Source organism: Nanorana parkeri, unplaced genomic scaffold, assembly GCF_000935625.1.
Source record: "Nanorana parkeri isolate BGI_ZX_2015 unplaced genomic scaffold, ASM93562v1 scaffold221, whole genome shotgun sequence".
Lineage (NCBI taxonomy): Eukaryota > Metazoa > Chordata > Amphibia > Anura > Dicroglossidae > Nanorana > Nanorana parkeri.
The window spans coordinates 1,266,457-1,287,244 of record NW_017306489.1 but is presented as its reverse complement, the minus strand read 5'-3'; the positions used below and the strand labels follow the sequence as shown (position 1 = coordinate 1,287,244).

Genomic DNA, 20,788 nt, shown 5'->3' with positions numbered 1-20,788 from the left:
TTTTATTTATTTGTATAATATCTTTTTTTAGGGGAACCTGTGCTCTGCCCAGGTCTAGACAAAGTGACAGGTTTGTTTTATAGGAGGCACCGCGGTCATGGTGCACTTACCTTGCCATGGTCCACTGCCATCAGGACATCCCAAAATTCGTATGAAAGCTTCAACTTTCTAAAAGTCTTAAAATGAACAGGGCTGAGCAAACTCATCTCTGCTTTCATGTGTCAGTACTCCGGCCTTGTGGTTGGTTGTTCAGGGAACCCAGAACTACACTAGCCAGACAGAGTGTCATGTGTTCCCCAGCTGAAAGTGCTGTTTATTTCTCAGGGGTTTGTCGAGGGCAAATCAGAGTAAAGAGCAGTGGGAAAGTGAGCACAAACAGCTTAGGGTGTTCTGTATAAAACAAACCAGCCACCTAGTATCTGCATAATACAGGCACTTTGATAAAAAAAAATTATTGCTGGGTGCATCCATGACACTCAGCAAACTTTAATGGGCTTTCTAATAGGAAAGCCCAGCACTGCCTACTTGCTTTCTAACAGTCTCTGCCAACTGACACTCAAATAGCATAGTGCAGAGCTCCCCCTACTGGTTATAAATGGTAAATATTAGGGATGCACCGATACCGTTTTTCGGTATCGAGTACGAGTACCAATATTTTTTTTTTGTACCATTAAGGAAGTCAGGCGTTGTGTAATGACTCGGCTTCTTGATTAGCTGGGAAGGCGGGCAGCGTGTAAAGACTCACCACCCGGTTTCCCATTTAGCAGGGAAGCCGTCTCCATGCTTCCTCGCATGGAGCCATCTTTCTGGCCAATCAGGAAGCCGGGGGGTGGGTAATGACTCGCTTCCTGATTGGCCAGCTTCCCGATCAATCAGAAAACTAGGAGGGGAGTCATTACACGCTGACCGGCTTCCTGGTTGGCCAGGTAGCCGGCTCCATGCTCCCTCATCACCAAGTAACAAGGAAGCATGGAGCCCTCTTCCCGGCCAATCAGGAAGCCGGGGGGTGGGTAATGACTCGCTTCCTGATTGGCCAGCTTCCCGATCAATCAGAAAACTAGGAGGCGAGTCATTACACGCTGACCGGCTTCCTGGTTGGCCGGGTAGCCGGCTCCATGCTCCGTCATCACCAAGTGATGAGGAAGCATGGAGCCCTCTTCCCAACCAATCAGGAAGCCGGGCAGCATGTAATGACTTACTGCCCCGGCTTCCTGATACCAGAAGTTCAGGCATCGGAGTATCTGGGCGAGTACGAGTACTTGCCCAAATACTCGGGTATGAGTACTCGTATCGGTATCAGGGCATCCATAGTAAATATTGTCAAATATTTTTAGAATGAAATATGATAAAACAATCTAAATATTCCCTTTAATTGTCACTGCATGACCATTGATTTGATTTTACAGCTACCTTTTGGCATGATTTGGCATTGAGAAGATCCCACTGCTGTACACTTAAATCCATTGTTTAGGATTGTGTCTTAGAAATACCGGAATACATGTGACTTTTGCAAATTAACTATTGATGATGTATAAAGAGATGACATTATACCTACAGGTATTGCAAAAATGGCATCAGAGCTACATGTTTTTTTAATGGCGTCTATAAAATCCGTTTTTATGCAGCTCTCTAAAGCTTACAATTTATCTGCAGATTTTCTGTGGTCAGATGGAAAAGGTGCAACAGATTCCTCCATCTACACTTAAATGTGTGGATGGAGTAATCTCCACCTGGGCCAATCTGTTGCACTTTTTCCATCTGACCACAGAAAATCTGCAGATAAATTGTAAGGTGTGTGGGCACCTTAAAGGTGGCCATACACTCTACAACCATCGCAAGACCTTAGTCTTGCGATGGTTGTACAGGGATTAAAAAAACGTACGATCTACCTATCTTGGACAGGCAGATCGCACTCTCGATCATCGCAAGCCCGCCCCCTTGAGGGGCGGGCTTCCGATGACCGCAATGCTGAACGGGCAGTGTGCGCGTGCGCACACCGGCCCGTTCGGCATTTGTCTTCCGAGCACCGTTCTAACCAGCTGAGAATCGTACGATTCCCGGCTGGTTTTCGAACATGCTGGTTCGACGGAAGACGTGCGATCGTACAGTAGAAACGGTCGCACGTCTCCGTTCACACTGCTCGATTCTCGTACGATCGCGGGATTTCCCGCGATTCTCGTACGAGAATCGAGCAGTGTATGGGCACCTTTAGGCTGCTAAGCCCCTTTTCTTATTTACAGGAAACCCTTTCCAAGAGAATAAACAGGCTGCAATTTTGCCATTCTAAATGGAAATGCTCCCTGGCTGTCTCTGGCTTCCAAATTATCTAAGGCAATGACCTTGAACAGAACTTCTGATCTATGTAGCTTTTCCAGGTCAGTGACTCTGAAAGTATTTAAGCCATTGGACAGGTATGACAGCGAACGTAGATAGCATTTGTAGAAGATGAGTTTAGCAACCTGTGTCATTTTTTATCAGGGCAGATTTCATTTCATGGCAGGTCTCGTGCTTGTAATGGAAAAACTAAGCAGTGTTTCTAGAGAAGTGATATTGATAGAGAGCAAGCTCTATTCTCAATACAGCAAATAGCATCGGGGCCAACACTTTTCCTTTAAAGTGTATCTATGGCCAATTTTTGTTTCTTTTGGACAGAGTAGGGTCTGTGACCCCACTCAGGGGAGTCCCGTCCCGGAGCTGTGACGACATCGCGCGTGAGGTGTGCGATGACGTCATCGCGCATGCGTGGTCATCTTATTGATACCTGCCGACGGCCATCTTGGTGATGGACGCCGGCAGAGAGCGGAGGGGACGTTCACCCGGGGGGATGAGGTATGTCGCTGGGTCCCCTCCTCTCTCCCGAAACTGTCGGGCTCTCAGTCTACAAACGAGTGCCCGACTTTCCAAAGGGGGTGTCACCAAAATGACTTTCAGTCATTTTGGTGTCACCCCTCCCCTGGTGTCACCCGGGTGCGCGTTGCACCCCCCTTGTGACGCCACTGACCTCGCTATAGAGATCTGCTCTCTCTATTTACCCGGGTGAGCATTATCACGGGTATAGAAATGTTGTATTGTCACCAGGTATGGGTGAAATCTTCAAATGGGAACTCTTCTGGGGACAACTGTCTAAAGCTGGCCATACACTAATCACATTTTGGCTGTTTCCTGCTGAATCGGCTTAAATTCTATCTGTTATTGGCCCTGCTGGCGCCACCTGGTTTGACTAAAGTCGATGTTTCAATTTACTTTTTTCAAAGGTGCCAGGTGCAAAATTGTCAGCCAAACCGTGGTTGCAGCTAATCAGATGGCAGCAGGCACTGTTTTGGTATACCAACAACGGCACAGCCCAGCAGTGGTGTATTTTGGTTTTGTGCTGCCCTAGGCAAGACTAAACTCATGCAGCCCCCCCATCTAAATTTGCTCCACCCCTTCCTGTTTAAGACGTTTGTATCCAGCTTCTGACAGGTTGCGCTATTAGTGTATTAGGGAAGCCCGCTGCACATTTTGCTTATCCTGTCAGAAGTTGGACACTGGATACTTCCTGTTGTGTCCTAAGATCGGAAGAGAAGAATAATCTCCTCAATGGGACACAGATAAAATTCAAGGTTTTACCCATTCCACACTCTATCCAAAACTAGTTTTAAAATATGTGGGCTTTTGATATATTTTAATGTCGAAGACATCCACTTTAGCATATACACTGTACTTCTCAATGAACGTGCCATACAGCATGGAAACGATGTCAACTGTCTTCCTCCTGCCTGCTTGAATTTCACTCAATGAGGCTTATTTACTAAAGGAGTTGACAATTTCCATTCAATAAATTGTTTGAATATTTTCTTCAGTTATCCCATCATGTGCAGATGAAATAACTAAATAGGAATGTGCTGTTCAAATGACTGGATAAGTGAACTGAATATTTGCACAACTGATTGTTTGGAGAAGGTCGACTCCTTTAGTATATCAGCCCCAGCTGTCTCCAGCTTCTGTGAGTAACATGTAATAGGCTTTTATGGACTCTGTACTACTTGTGGCAGAATTTACGTGATGTTAAAAAAAGTAGATGTTTTCCATTAAAAAACCCCCAGGGCCTGACAACTGTGACTCTTGTGCCACCCCCTTCCTCCCCAATTGACTGCATAGCCTAAGGCTAGACATGCACGCTTCATTTTCTCTCGCTCAGCCCGGGGTCTGAATGGAAGGAAATACTCAATGCTTTTATCCATGCTAAACAGTCAGCGCAAAGGTGAGCACACAAACCTTCAGTCTGTCCTGAGCGATCAGCCATGGTATGGAGAAGGGGAAAACTTGGGAGATGTGGCACTCTCTTGTGATCCATAGTTTGTGTGGCTCATTATAACAATGATCCAGAATATGGGAGAATAGGCTGGCTTGATAGTAAAGCTTAAAATTCGGAAGGCCAATACCTCCTTCAGTTTTGGGTCGGATCAACAAATCAAAACTTGGCGTATGGCATCAGGTGACCCAGAGGTATTTTAGAAAAGCAGAGCACAAGTGTCAGAAAATTGATCTAGGAGCAAACACGGGTAATATTTGGAATAAATAAAGGAATCTGGGAAGAATGTCCATATTAAGAATTGTGGCTCGAATGCAGGAAAGGCCACAATATTCTAACAGATTTTTGGTCTCTGAAGAGCCACTAACTACCAAATATATTCGGCCCCTGGCCACACCACACCACCTTGGGGACAACCTTCATATTATCCGCAGATATATCAATATTCAAATTTCCGGTTCACTACGCGTTCACACCGTGAATTGTGCACACCATACCAAGACAGTCCCCAAACATTACCCACCAGCATCTATTTGGCCACCTTCAAAGACGCCAAACCACCCAAGCTGCCATGACACCTTAAAAACTACTAAACTACTAAATCTAGAGGGGGTAGATGGGAAGTTCTATCTTCAGCTGACTATCTCCAACTACTCCTGTGACCATGTCCGAAGCTCCTCCTAAGCTTGACCACTGATCAATTATGTAAGTGACCATACCTTAATGTAAAAGCCCTATTTTAACCCCTTGATTCCTTGCCTCCCCTATTCACATTGTCATGTATACCCCCCTGCCATTTTTTTAATGCTCCAGGCCTAAATAAAACTGTATCCTTTCAAAAACTCACACATTGAAAAACTAAGAACAATTGAATGGTACAATATAAAAGAGATGAAGAGATGAAGTTTTATCAAAAGACAAGACAGAAGGTGTCCCTATCACTCATCAATTCGGTTGCCTTAGAAACTCAAAGGTCTGATTTACTAAGGTTGTAAACGTGCTCGCTAAGCTGTTAGCCTTGATGAAGCAGGCATACCTGTCGGATTTATAAATAGCGAACATGAAGACTTGTATGAGCGTAAATGCACAAGAGTATTGAGGTTGGGATTGGTGTTATTTTACTCATGTATACGTTTTTACCAATCATTGCAATTTTTTTATGCTTTGAAATGTATCATTAAAATCACCTAAATAAATTATTGAATATTATATTTATTTTTAAAGGAGAAGAATGGAGTATTTTCAGCAGCATATATTTCAAGGTTTTTTTAAATTATTGTTTGAGTTATATTATTGCAGTGTTTGGCCAAGGTACATTTTACAGTTTTTACTATTTTCTACTGTTTTTATTGTGGTAAATATATCTACCAACGACTCCTGGCTCATCCTCCTGGCTGTCTCTCCTGGCTCATCCTCCTGGCTGTCTCTCCTGGTTCATCCTCCTGGCTGTCTCTCCTCGTTTTCTCTCCTGGCTGTCTTTCTTCGCTCTTGGCTGTCTCTCCTTGCTCTCTCCCCTGGTTGTCTCTCCTCTCTCTGGCTGTCTCTCCTCTGTCTCTTTCCTGGCTGTCTCTCCTTGATCTCTCTCCTGTCTGTCTCTCCTGGCTCACCTTGCTGTATTTTGCAAACAGTGTAGTGCAACAGGCTGTGTAAACTAATATTCTTTGATGTAATACATAGCACTTCAACCACCAGTATCTACCAGAAAGGTGTCAGGGAGCTTGGCTCAGCAGACTCAGGCTAATAGGTAATCATGTGTGCACAGCCAAATAAATATACCAAAATGGAATAAAGGGGCCGCCATTCACACCCTTCGTGATCTACCAGCATCAGTTTTGAGAGCTACTGGTAGATCACGATCTACCTAATGGGCACCCCTGCTCTAGAGGGAGCCCCCAGTAGCTCAGTACAGATACTCATTCTCTCTCTTAAAACTGCTGAGATAATTAAAAATAGAGAAATGACGGTTCTGAACTTTGAAGGTAACTGGATCATACTCAATCAACACACATATAAATAAAATCCTAATATTTATTTACTTACATGAAAATATTAATAATGTTTTTTGGCCTGCATTCAACCAGCATAAGTTGGGGAGGCAATATTTTTTATTCTCTTCACGTTCCGTGGCTCCGATATTGCTTCTTCAGTAGAAGGCTACAATACTCGAATCAAATAACAAGATAATTTTAGATACTAAGTATTAAAATACAGCACAATAAGAGTTCCAAGAGTTTGCTGATGGATATATACGTGCGCATTCATGATAAAATCCACAATCAGTGGTCCCTGTTAATTCCATAAACCTGTGGCATGAATGAGGGGATACATACAGGAAGCACCTGAATGGCAAAATCTCACACCACTACCTGACAATACACAGGATTACAGTATTTTCCACATAAGTGAACTGAACTGAGATAAGATATCAGCTGCACAGGGAGCACATTGGTTTCAGCAAGTTTATTTAGTAAAGGGGTAGAGGTTGTTCATTTATCAAAGTCATTATTCACTTTGTGTGGTGTATGATGGATAATGCACCCTGCCACACTGCAAAAAATGGTTCAAGAATGGTTTGAGGAACACAACAAACAAATTCAAGGTGTTGAATTGGCCTCCAAATTCTCCAGATCTTAATCCAATCGATCATCTGTGGGATGTGCTGGAAAAACAAGTCCGATCCATGGAGGACCAACCTCACAACTTACAGGGATTAAAGGATCTGTTACTGAAGGCTTGGTGCCAGATACCACAGCATACCTTCAGGGGTCTAGTAGAGTCCATGCATTGACAGGTCAGGGCTGTTTTGGCAGCAAAAAGTGGTCCTACTCAATATTAGGTGGGTGGTCATAATGCTGAGGCTGCTCAGTGTATAAATACAAATTATACAGAGAAACAAGGTTTTTAAAAAAAAAATTATAATATATTAATAAGATTGCTTACATCGAGCTAATTTCCTTGACATGTTTACATTGAAATGACTATACATTCCCTTTAAATAACCTATGTTTTCATTGTGCTTTTCTATATTTAATGTTTAAGTCACGAAAAACACATATTTAATTAAGCACTCTATAATATTCATGACTATACACTCTGTCTGCAGCACCCAGAGGAACTTGCAGCCAACTAATTCCACGGCCAGTGCACACGTGTGCCCGGTCTTCCTCTGTAATGTGCCTGTGTACATGTATGGGCTCCTGAGACTTCCAACTAACATGCACACATGCAGTTTTAAAAAGCTTGCTTAGCCAATATTCATGGAGGAGACACATTTAAAGCATTAATGGTGATTATAACCGCATTGGTGTACTTGCAACACCTTTTTTTTTTTATTTGCTCTAACAGTTAATTTTCCAGGACAAGCTTTCAGGGGCGTAACACCTTCTACTAGGTCCAAGCAGTACTACCTGGACAATTGAATTTCAGATTTAGTTTTATAGGAGAATAGAGTATTTCCCCTTTTATTAATACTGAGTTGTATTATTGCAGTGTTTGCCTAAAGTATATATTTTATTTGTTTTTTTATGCGTAACAACTCGTCTAGGTCCGTCTAAAAAGCCAGTCCTAAAAAATAAGTGCAAAATAAATGTATTGGCATTAATCAGTATTGAAAGATTGGTTTAAAAAAAAAAAGATCAATAACGGTACTCAGACCACTGGTAGGATGTAATGTCAGCCTCACTTGGGGACCACCAGCCAAGAACCAGAGGTAAGGTGTTTTTAGTGTTTTAAATTTTTCCGATTTAATGCAACGCTTTGAGATGGTGGGGGGCCTGATGTAATAATGACCTTGCATTTTAGCGTAGAGCAGGGGTAGGCAACCTTGGCACTCCAGTTGTGATGAAACTACAAATCCCTTCATGCTCCTGCCTCTGGGAGTCATGGCTGTGACTATCCTGCAATGCCTTATGGGGCTTGTAGTTCCACAACAACTGGAGCACTGAGGTTGCCTACCACCTGGTAAAGAGTTAATTACACTTATCTCTGTGCTGTCCTTTCTTGGCTGTGAGGCTGGAGCACAGCATTATTGTTAACTCAGTGTTTCTGGTCCATGCACTGTCCCTGCTATGTTATAAATGAAACTAGTCCATGCCTATGGCAACTTCATTGACTTCTATTGAAGCAACTTGTACCATTCAAAAGATATCAAGAACAGGATGTAGAGGGCACATGGAGCAGAAACATAGAGCTTTTAAATTTACACTTTGAACTTACAGTATCTCTCGCTGTCCTTCAAATCAAGTTTCTGGCCCTCTTTTTCAATTTTTTTATCTATTGCTAAAGGTCAATTTCACCGTTGTGACCATGTTTCATGTTACACCTATATTTAGGGTGTAACATGAATCATGAAACATGGTCACATTCTCCAGCACCCCACCATCAAAGCTCTCCTCCACTTATCTGAATTGCAGATAAGTACTTCCAATACGGTGATGTGGAGATTAACAGTTGGATAAAATATAGGCACGGTGAGTGATCTGATGTGTACAGTGGACTGGTATAAGATACATAGACTCACCATTGAGTAAATTAGGTTGCAGGCTAAGCGACGATGGTACATACAGATGCTGTGGAGAGCAAAGAGTGCTTGATTTGTGGAACTTCAGGTGAGGACTTCTGATACAGTGACGTTGAGATCAACAGTTGGATAAAATATAAGCACGGTGATTGATCTGATGTGCACAGCGGGCTTGAGGAGGAGTCCATCCAATGATCGCGGTTGCAATGCTTTGCAGGCAAAAAATGAATTTGATCAATGTCTGTACATTTATTGATTTTTTTTTGTGCAAAAAGTGGAATGATTTCTGGTACTCCCTCTAGAAAAAAAAAATCTCCATTGACCCCCTGAGAGCAACCATCAGAGACCATTGAATCCATAGAACTTTGGTAAGAATCTTCTGCTTTATAATAAACAGTATTTATTTACAACACTAGATGGCAGTAAGTGTCATAAATTGTTCTAAGTCTAGATTTCTGTAGCCTGTATTTGTGTCACTGTAAATTTGGATAGCTTTGTGCTGAATGTGAAAATATCTGGACAAAAGGGGAACAAGGAACATAATCTAATCTTACATCATGCTAATTAGGCTTATCTGCCCTTTAAATGTGTTAAAGTAATTTAACCCTTACTATTCTTTCTATACTGGAAGCTATGTGAGCACATAAATAGAAACAAAATGACCCCCAGGTCCCTAATAAGATGGTGGAATCACAGATGTACTATAAGGATATCCTCTACAAAATAGCTGAGAGCACCTCGATCTTTCCTGTTCCACTGACAGTTTATATTAAAGTCTTTGTTACTAACGTGCACATAGAAGTATTCTGTTTTTTTAAATTTGTATTTCTATAGCATTTTCCCAGGCAGGCAGTTGTCTTGGGCAAGCTCAGCTGAGCAAATTACCTACCAGTAGGGATGCACCGATACCGATACTAGTATCGGTATCGGTGCCGATACCGAGTATTTGGGTGAGTACTTGTACTCGCCCAAATGCTCCGATACCTAGCACGAGTACTTCCTGTATCATTACACGCTGCCCGGTTTCCTGATTGGCCAGGAAACGGCTCCATGCTCTCTGGTCACTTGTGATGAGAGAGCATGGAGCCGACTTCCCGGCCAATCAAGAAGCCAGGTAGCGTGCAATGATGCGCTGCCCGGCTTCCCAATCAGGAAACTAGCAAATCTGGAAGCCGGCCGTCGTGTAATGACGCAGCGCCCAGCATTCTGATTGGCCGGGAAGCCGGCGTCATGCTCCCTCGTCATCTCATGAATCGTTTTTATTAAGAAAGTGACCTTAAAGCATTAGTTTGTATTGCTTTAGAAAAAATGTGACCTGTCCCTTTAAGAAAAAGTATCGGTAATTGGTATCTGCGAGTACTTGATCAAAAGTATCGGTACTCGTACTCGGTCTTAAAAAAGTGGTATTGGTGCATCCCTACCTACCAGCATATCTCATGAGTGTGGAAGTATACCAGAGTACTGGGAGGAAACTCACACAAGTACAGGGAGAACATGCAAACTTCATGCAGATAGTGTCCTGACCAGGATTCGAACCGGAGACCCTGAGTGTAATTAATGGGAAATATTTTTCAGCACTTTGGTAAATATCTGCAAACAATCAGCGATCATTATCTTTTCCCCAAAAGGGAAAAAAAAATCACTAGACAGGTTTGGAGGAAGATGTTGGGAATTTGCAGAATTTCTTATTTTCCCTATTTCTCCCAGATTAAAGTGAATGAGTCACGTCCAAGTTTACGATGTCGGAATAAAATGCTGTAGAAGTTGGTTTTATTTTTACATTCTTGCTTCCATTTTAACTGCCTGCAGATAAATCAGTAGTGAAAAATCAGCTCTAACGGATCCTTTTATTCAAAGAAGAACTCCGGGAAAAAGTGATCTTAACCCTTGCGGTGGTGCTACCCCCTGCACAGCAAGGGTTAAGAGCTCATTTTCGTCTTGGAGCGAAAATAACAAAATTATACTCACCTGAATCTCGGAGCTGGCTGGCTGCTACTCCGGTCTCTGAAGCCTCTCATTTCCTCTGCTCCAGTAATGGAATGTCCCTCGGTGTCCTCATGTCCTATGTTTGAAGGCTGGCCGCAGGCTAGCCTGGATTTGTGGGAGGAGCCTGTGCCTTTAAAGACGGCACGGCTCACAGGGAATTACGTCGGCGGGTCACGAACGTCCCCACCCGCCCATTCCCCTTGCTTTCATTCATTCATTCATTTCATTTACATTCAGGGTATGCCCCCTTTTAGACATACTGACCTCAGAAGGCCAAGGCACACCACAGGCCATGGGGCGTGGGGTGGCGGGGTGTCACTTACTTGATAAGGCTCGGACCACAAATATGGTATAGAATGTGATGACTCACAGGAGCTTAGACTGCCAGAGAGGGGGAAGGCTGCAAGGACCAGTCTAATAGCCAGTCGGTTCTGAGGTTCAGGTGCATATAACTTTGTTATTTTCACTCCTAGATCAAAATGAGCACTTAATCCTTGCAGTGTGGGGGTACACAGCAAGGGTTAAGATCACTTTTCCCTGGAGATCTTATGAAAAGGATATAAGTATTGTTGAATGTGATAACTCGGCAGAACAGTGGCTTAGTGGGTCGTGACTCTGCCTTGCAGCACTGGGGGGGCCCTGGTCCTGATCCCAGTAAGGACACTATCTGCATGGTGTTTGCTTGTGTGGGTTTCCTTCCAAATTCCAAATATATGCTGGAAGGTAATTGGCCCCTGTCTACATTGGCCGTGAGTTGGCGTATGTGAGATAGGAACCTTAGATTGTAATCCCCTTGTGAGCAGGGACTGATGTGAATAGGCACAGTGCAGTGTAAATTGTTGGTACTATATAAATGGTCCTACTAAATAGTTAATCATTTCGGTGTGTACTGCCCTATGCAACTGTAACCTGCAGGCTGTCATTAGTAGAAATCTTTATTCATGCGGCACTGCCTGTATGGGTCCATTGTATTATTTTCATCTGCATTTTCTTATAGCATCACAGGAAAGGCTGCACAGGGATGGAGACTGGAACAGAGTCTGTGCTGAGATGTTTTCTAACAAATGATGGCCAGGGTCACAAGACTTTGCCCCCATCTCTATTCCTGTTCATGCACCTTCACCTCCTGAGGTATGCATAAACCAGAGGCAATGCAGCATTGCGGTGCTCCCATGTAGGTTGGGCATGACAAATTGGGAATGATGAGTCTGTAGATGTGTTAAAGGCCACACTTGCTTATGGCAGTATTATTTCAACTCTGAGCTTTGTGTGTGCAGGTGGAGCTGCCCTTTAAGGCAGGCATTAGCACAATGCTGCATATAGTTGGGAGCTCCGGGCACTGCTCTGTGCCTGGCAGCTGCAGATCATTATCCAACACGACTATCTAGAAGGAATTATATGTTCCACTATACCATTAAAGAGAAATTGCAGGCAACAAGTGAAATCAGTGAACGCTAATAAGATCCAGAAAGCTGCTAAAGTTCACTCACGCCACCTTAAAGGAGAAAGCTAATGGTTTAGGGTCAGTTTTATTTCACATGTTTGTAAAGTGGAACCCACACAGCAGGTGAAGAATACAATGCTTGTATCATTTAGGGCAGTATTTCTCAACCTCTTTACCATGAAGGAACTCTTAAAATTACTTTCAGGTGTCGGGAACCCCTGATGATACTTATTATATCTACAGCTGACGGTGCATTGGCATGAACAATACGTTGGAGATATAGGAATAAATAAAGAATTAGAAATGTGGTGTGCTTGGCGTAAATCCCAGGACTGCTCTATACAAACTTATTTTCAGTTATAACAATGAAACAAATATTAATAATGTCCAAGTAAGAAACACAGACAGTGAATATTGTGTTCCTTCACATTGATGGTCAGTAAAATGGTTTATTTGATTGGTGGTCAGTTGAAGAAGGAACACCTTACATCAGTTGTGATTGGCAGGAGCGCCTCCTTCTTCTTGTGGTAATTGTGAGAAGGTCCTTATTACACTGGTGGTCATTGGGAGAAGGTCCCCATTACACTGGTGGATTTTGGGTGAAGGACTCCATTACACTGATAGTCACTGGAAGTAGTGCCCTATTACACTGGATGTCCCTGGGAGAAAGGCCCCATTACATTAGTGGTTATTGGGATAGGAGCCCCATTACACCAGTGGTCATAGTGAGAAGGGCCCAATTACAACCATGGCCATTGGGAGATGGACCCCTTTACACTTGTGGTCATTGGGAGAAGTAGAATAGACCTTAAATTGGTGGTCAGTGGCAATATGCTAATAATGAACAGTTGGAATGCTAATACATAAAACATGGCATAGATCTGCTGTGTGTCCTCTGCTGATGCATTTCCAGGGTCACTCCCCCTTCTTTCAGCTCTGACACTGTGACATTTGCAGTGCATGTGTTTGGGAATAACTGTCCGGTTATACAAACAGGTAAGCAGAAGGTGTTCCCAGATTACCAAAGTGTAACAAATGCACCAGCCACTGTTCGTTTGTTGCAGATAGTGCACAGCTAAAACGTTTAGGAGGTTTTGAGTATGCCAAATATGCTCTTCATCACTATCTATTGACATTTTCTCTACTGCAATGCAGACACAATGTAACCCGCACACCTGACCATCCTTAATTTTCTATAAAGGGAATTCTGAGGGCCCATTTACACCACACCGAGATCATCTCCAGACCAGACCAAATTGTTTCCGGACACAAAATGCATCCTAATGTATCCCGAAGCTATTTCTGGACTCTGCTCACACCAGCGCAGTCTGTTCCAGACCAGAAAAATACTGCACATTTAATTTTGTCTGGTCTGTAATGCACTGGAACTGCGGGCAGGTTCACACCATTTTCCGGACCAGATCTGGTCCAGAAAATGGTGTGAACCTGCCCTGAATGTTTATCCTGTGCCTAGGCCAACAAATTTAAACAGTCTATTTATTGCTTTCTAGAATTTGACCTCGATTCTGTTTGCTGCCTGTCTGAGCACACTTCTGTCTGCCAAATCGGTACCATGCTCAGCTCACCTGCTAGCTGGCTGTCATCGACAGGCATCCATGTGTTACACCACCCTGGGCATTAACTGCATAATATCCACACCACTCGTGGCTCTGGAGTTAACCTAAAGCCTAGTCACACTAGCAACCTTGTAGTAGAGATTTGTAACAACTAGAAATCTCTGTACTTGTTTTCTCTGGCAATTGGTTGTTTACAATGTTGCTGCCCCAGCTGGCTACAATGCTTATCTAGGCAGCTACAAATTGCTGGTGTGCCATGGTCATCAGCAGCTGCACTGGGTAATATAAGTAGCTACTGAAGCTGGCAATTCTATCACTAGCTCCGAACACTACAAAAGGTCAATTGCTCAGTGATTAAGGTACAAATTGCTGGAATCGCTGCAACACAATAATTTCATTGACTGCAGGTTAACTAGGGAGAATGATTCTGTAGCTGCTACAAGAGCATCAGTGTGACATGGTCATAATGCTCCAGAGTTGTGTTTTGGAATTAGTATGCACCTTGGTGACATAGATGGCCAACAATTTGTGGCAGAGACTAACAGCAAAATCTCTATAAGGGCCTGTTCTGAGCAAACGCCACTAAAACATGTGCGTTAGTGCAGTGCATACTAACACACCAAGCACGCTGTAGTGCATTGCTGTGCCATTCATTTAGAATGTCACCCAGGCCATATCTACAGAGCACACCTGCTTAACATAATGCACAATATGCATTGCAGCACACTGCGGGAAAAAAAATATGGAGCAGAAGCAATTACTCCTGCATTGGGGACTATATAAAATGAATAGGTAATGGTAACGTACCGTGCTGCAGCACATAATAATAAGCATTACACACACTCTTAAAGCCTAGATGAAAAACTTACATCAAGGCTTCATTTTTATTACCTTTACCATGGCGATGGATATTATTTCATCGAAATATTGAATTGCGGCGTATCTAGTGTTCTTCTGTTTATGCCAGATTAGCTTTTGATATCTATGAAATAGGAACATATGTAATCAAATTCCTACCAACTAGAATACTATTAGTTTTTGTGTAAACAATGGGTCTGTTTGCTAAATAGCGTATGGCTTCTTACCATCAAGTAGATAAAATGTATTCATTAACACTGTTGACTTTGTGCTTGATTGAAATCTAATAAATGTTTGTTGTACTTGCAGAACCAATGCTGACATGCTTTTTTCATTATCATTGTTCTTATTATAATTTACATGTAAATATATTTCATCTTTGGTGTATTTTTGTTATCCGGTATCTCTAAGCAAGGCAGAATTTATATGTATATTAATGTTTGATTGTTTTGAATGAAGGTGGCAGTAGAGTAGGTGGGGAGCACTGTGCGTGGGTAGGCAAGGATAGCCAGGGGATAGATGGAGGTGTAGTGACAGATCAATGCATGTGGTCAGTACAGAAATAGTGACAGGAGCTACAGAAGGTGTAAACACAATTCTGGTCCTGTATAGCAGGGAGAGCTACAGCAGTGACAAATAAATATGTGTGTAGGCTGCAGGGACTGAAGATATTTGTGTGCCCCCTATGAATTGTATAAAAGCAGGAAAAGCATTTATACCATTAAAAAATAAAATAAGAAGGTGTACAAATGCTCCTGACAGATACAATGGACATCCTTATCAATCAGGAAAAAAGTGTTGGAAATTTTGCCTAATTACACATTGTCATTGGATGGGATGGGTTGGAGATATAATGGTAGAACTGTGTGTGAGGACATTATAACGAGGTGTAGGACAGGATGGGGTTGGATATAATGGTGGAACTGTCTGTGGGGACAGTATAGTGAGGTTCATCGTAGGATGTGGTGGAGGTATTATGGTAGAGCTGTGTATGAGGACATTATAATAAGGTACAGGAAAGGATGCTCTAGGAATATTAGTGTAGAGCTGCTTGTAGGTACAGTAAGATGAGGGATGGGATTGGGTGGTAGAGCTGTGTGTGGGGACACTATATCGAGGTGCAGGATAGAATTGCGTGGTAGTGTCATGGTAGAGCTGTGTGTGGAGACATTAAAATTAGGTACATGAAAGGATGGTGTGGCGATATTATGGTAGAGCTTTGTGTGGTGACAGTATAATGAGGCACAGTGTAGGATGAAGTGGAGGTATATTGGTAGAGCTGTGTGAGGGCAGAGTATAATGAGATACACTATAGGATAGATGGAGTAGTGAAAAAGTTGTGTGTGGGGTCAGTAAAATGGGGTGCAGGAAAGGATGGTGTAGGTATGCACCGATACCAGTACAAGTATCAGTGCCGAAACTGGGCAGACTGTGTTGCTTGCTACCTCTGCTCACTCTCTCTCCTGGTTGTCTCTCTTCACTCTCTCTCTCCTGGCTGTCTTTCCTTGCACTTTCCTGGATGTCTCTCCTTACTCTCTCTCCTGGCTGTCTCTCAACGCTCATCCTCCTGGCTCTCTCTCCTGGTCATCTCTCCTCGCTCTCTCCCCTGGCTGTTTCTACTTGCTCTCTCTCCTGGCTGTCTCTCCTCACTCTCTCTTGGCTGTCTCTCCTCACTCATCCTCCTGGCTGTCTCTTTTCGCTCTCTCCGCTGGCTGTCTCTACTCGCGCTCTCTCCTCGCGCTCTCTCCTAGCTGTCTCTACTTGCTCTCTCCTGACTGTCTCTCCTCACTCTCTCTTCTGGCTGTCTCTCCTCACTCATTCTCTTGGCTGTCTCTCCTCGCTCTCACCCCTGGCTGTCTGTCCACTCTCTCTCCTGACAGTTTCATTTCATGCGGTCCCCATTGAAGAAGAATATATGCCATGTGGCCCCAAGGTCATTTGAGTTTAAGACCCCGGGTGTAAAAGGGGAGTGTATATTGGTGTGGAGGTGTGATGGGAGAGCTACTGTATGTATGAGAATACTATAATGGAATACAGGACAGGGTGGGATGGAGGTGTATTTTTAGACATGATAATGTAATGGGTTGCGATGTATAGTGGTGTGAAGGTGTATTGGTAGAGTGGACTGTGTAATGGGTTGCAGTGTATAGTGGTGTGCAGGTACAATTGTAGAGCTATGTATGAGAATAGTATAATAAGGTACAAGACAGGATGGGGTGGAAGTGTATTGGTAGAGTGGACAATGTAATGGGTTGCAATGTATAGTGGACCGTGTAATGGGTTGCGATGTATAGTGGTGTGAAGGTGTATTGGTGGAGTGGACTGTGTAATGGGTTGCAGTATATAGTGGTGTGCAGGTATAATGGTAGAGCTATGTATGGGAATAGTATAATAAGGTACAAGACAGGATGGGGTGGAAGTGTATTGGGTAGAATGGACAATGTAATGGGTTGCGATGTATAGTGGACCGTGTAACGGGTTGCGATGTATAGTGGTGTGGAGGTGTATTGGTAGAGTGAACAATGTAATGGGTTGCAATGTATAGTAGGGTGGAGGTGTATTGGTAGAGTAGACTGTATAATAGGTTGTGATGTATAGTGGTGTATTGGTAGACTGGACCGTGATGGAAGAGATATGTATGAGAATAGTATATTAAGGTATAGGACAGGATGGGGTTGGAAGTGTATTGGTAGAGCGGACTCAGTAATGCGTTACAGTGTATAGTGATGTGGAGGTGTAGTGTCATAGCTGTGTGTAGGATTGTTATATAAATTATAATAATGTCTGCTGGTCAGAAGGGAGGGTAGTGAAGAACCACTGTGTGAATATTACAGGGCTGTTCTATGCAGCAATGGCAGGGAGCTAAGAGGACAGTATGAGGATACAGTGACATAATTGTCTTAATTAAGAAGTGGGATGCTGATGTGTTTGGTGTGGCGTTTCTCAGGAGCCTAGTTTGCACCATCCACCCCCCACCGTTCAGTCAGTGAGCTCTTCCATGATTATATCAATGAAATATCTGTCAGTGAATTCCCCCAGGATCTCTGTACCTGTGATAAGAAGGGAGATCACAAGGAATAATATCATCCCACATCCTCACCCACCAGGCGACTGACTTCCAGCTGTTAACTCACACATTGCTGGAAATGCATTGTATAAAGCAGAGACTAAGAGGAAAAAACAAACCAACCAAGAAGATTATATTTCACTGATCTAAAGTGAAGAATGGAAGAATCTGATATTGTAGATTTTGCTACATAATAATACATTTTACTAACACATTCAAAAAATAAGAACAAGAAAAGTCCATTTATATCCCTTTATACATATACTATACATGAATGAGTAGACTTTGGGTTTATATAGTAGGGCGAAGCAAGGCACACAGTGATTTGCAAAGTGTGGAAACCAACAGCAACCACTGAGATTTCTAATTATTTGTCAGTTGGCTTAGATTATTAACCCTTTCTATGGGTTTCTGCATGTTACACATTACCATTGTTCTTTGTACTGCATTATTGAATAAAGAATTTTGCCTGCTAAGACAACAGTGGAAGTTGGGTTCTGCTGTTCTGTACAAGAAAGCTACAAGAGGAGTGAATTCAAGAGGTTATATCTTCTTTGTGTTGCCAAAGCCAGTTTTTAAAGTAAACCTGTCACCCAAGCCCCTCAGAGAAGGCACAAATGTACCATCAGATTGTATAGTTTCTGGTCAGCTTAAATAGGAACTTTGCCCACCAATTAAATGTCTCCCAAAATGTTTACTTATAGGGCATGCCTACTGTCAAAGTTGCCAATGAGCCTATTTTAGCTCAAGCTTTCAAGCCCTCAAATGGCTGGTGTAATAACTGCAATCCAATTAGAGGCAAAGATGGCACCTTCCTTGGCTGTAAGGGATAGGAGGTTGTAGTTCCACTTTATGCCTTATTGTTAGCCACACAATGGGCAACCTCCCTGGTCATTAGCAAGGCTTAAAGAGACCCTGTCGCCACCTTCTACCCTGACAACTAAACACAGACTGGCAATCTGTATTGTGTATACTTCCAAAGCCTTGTCTGCTGCAGCAATTTAAGACTCCTAAGCAAATATATCATATTCGTAATTCTCTGTCGCAATTGACACTTCAAAGAGTGCTAGATCCTTAAACTTCCAGGCCGCTTGCAGTGCTCCCCGTGCCTGATATGTACAGGTGAAACTCGAATAATTAGAATATCGTGCAAAGTTAATTTATTTCACTAATGCAACTTAAAAGGTGAAACTAATATATGAGATAGACTCATTACATGCAAAGCAAGATAGTTCAAGCCGTGATCTGTCATAATTGTGATGATTATGGCTTACAGCTCATGAAAACGCCAAGAACCCCAAATCCACAACCTCAAAAAAGTAGATTATTACATGCAATCAATAAAACAAGGATTGTACATAGAACAATATCGGACCTCTGAAAAGTATAAGCATGCATATGTACTCAGTACTTGGTTTGGGCCCCTTTTGCAGCACTTACTGCAATTACTTTTGCACGATATTCTAATTATTCGAGTTTCACCTGTATGTCTTCACTGTGTTTTTACTGGAAGAATGTTGTCACCCTGCCCTAAGCAGGGGTGTCTATTTAAATTTAGAAGCTGTCAGGAGGTAGTCAGTCTGATTCTAATTGATAGTTCAGCTTTCTGGATTCTCCAGATTGTTTGCTTCTGCCTGCTGCTGGGTAGTGTCCCTGGTAATAGTGGGGAAGGCTGCACTAATCAGAGTAAGGAATGTGTGTACCTCCCTGACCAACCATTATGAAGTGTATTAACAATTGCGCATCCTGGGAGAGGGTATAAATATTTGCGGTGTAAACTTGGGAAGTCAGTCTTAGCCTTGGGCCTGCTGTCTGAGGGAGGGATGCTGTGGATTGTCTGATCCTCCTAGGCCTAATGCCTGAGGAGGGTGACCCTGTGCTTGGTTTAAGACTTGGGTTTGAAGGTGTAGTGTGTGAAGCCCGGGAATGGAAATACCATTGAGGAACGTCAGCTTAGGAAGCTGAGTAGAAGCTTGGTCCTAACCTTCTCTCCCAAAGCTCCTAAATACGTTTACTGCAAGCAACAGATCAGCTGTGTGAAAGTTAATTAATTGGTTGCCATTGGTGGGCCAGTGAGTACTTTGGGGCAGCTTTGAAACTGTGTACCCTAGACAGGCTAAGAGGACCCATTTCATCCAGCGGCTCCTGAGGGGGTAACCACTGCAAGTACAAAATCTCACCACTGAATTCATTGCATAGTAAGCCTGTTGCCATTGTTGCCAGTGCACAGCAAAGTGTCCATTTTATTCCACACAACATGCGTACATTGTTATGCTCCCTCTCCACTCCATTTAGCTACCAGAACCAAGGGAAGAAGACACCGTGTAACTGCCAAGTTGCTCTAGCCAAAGCTAATACAGAGATATGACTGGCTCAATACCCCCATGTAGGGTCATTCACCAAACACCAGCGCTGTTACATAAGAGGAAGGGAAGTAAGACTTACAGGGTTATTCAAAAAAGTGTGAAGAGTTTGGAGAAGGCAGGAGAAGTGAACAATCTAGGACAACATAGCTGAACTGGAAAGTGAGCTAAATTGGAGAATTTTTCCAAATCAGCTATTTTGGTAGATTGTTCACTTCTCCTGCCTCCTTTTGTGAATAGCCCTGTTATTCTCTTCCATATCCGGAGGTACCTTGTATTTATTCCTGGCAATTAAATTGAACCAAAGGAATGGGGCTGACATCAGGAGAACAAACCACCATTGATTACAGAACAACCGGGACCCTCTGAAGAAAGGTCAAGGTAAGTACCACCATCTTGATTAATGTTTTCATCACTGGCGGAACTACCAGGGTCGCAGCGGTCGCAATTGCGACCGGGCCCTGGCGTTCCGCCACTTGGGGGGGGGCCCAGCAAGGAAGTAGAGGGCTCCCCCGTGATTATGCCACTCCTTCCCTGTCGCACAGCCACCCGCAGCATGTACGGGCGGCTGTGCAAAAGGACTGGAGAGGCTGTCACCTGTCCCGGAGAAAGAGCTGGTCCCGCCTCTTAGGGGCGGGGCTAAGAGGGCCGTATCCTCTTAGCTTTGCCCCCTGGCCACC

The 20,788-nt window shown here is 43.2% G+C and overlaps 1 protein-coding gene across 1 annotated transcript in view; it reads left to right on the top strand.

Moving 5' to 3' along the window:
* The first annotated feature begins 8,846 nt into the window (after positions 1–8,846).
* The window catches only part of LOC108786662 (gap junction delta-2 protein-like), a 55,378-nt gene continuing 43,436 nt past the window's right edge, over positions 8,847–20,788 (top strand). The window contains exon 1 of the mRNA XM_018555998.1: positions 8,847–8,901. Within this exon, the coding sequence (XP_018411500.1) occupies positions 8,847–8,901 (55 nt within the window). The remainder of the gene's footprint in view (positions 8,902–20,788) is intronic.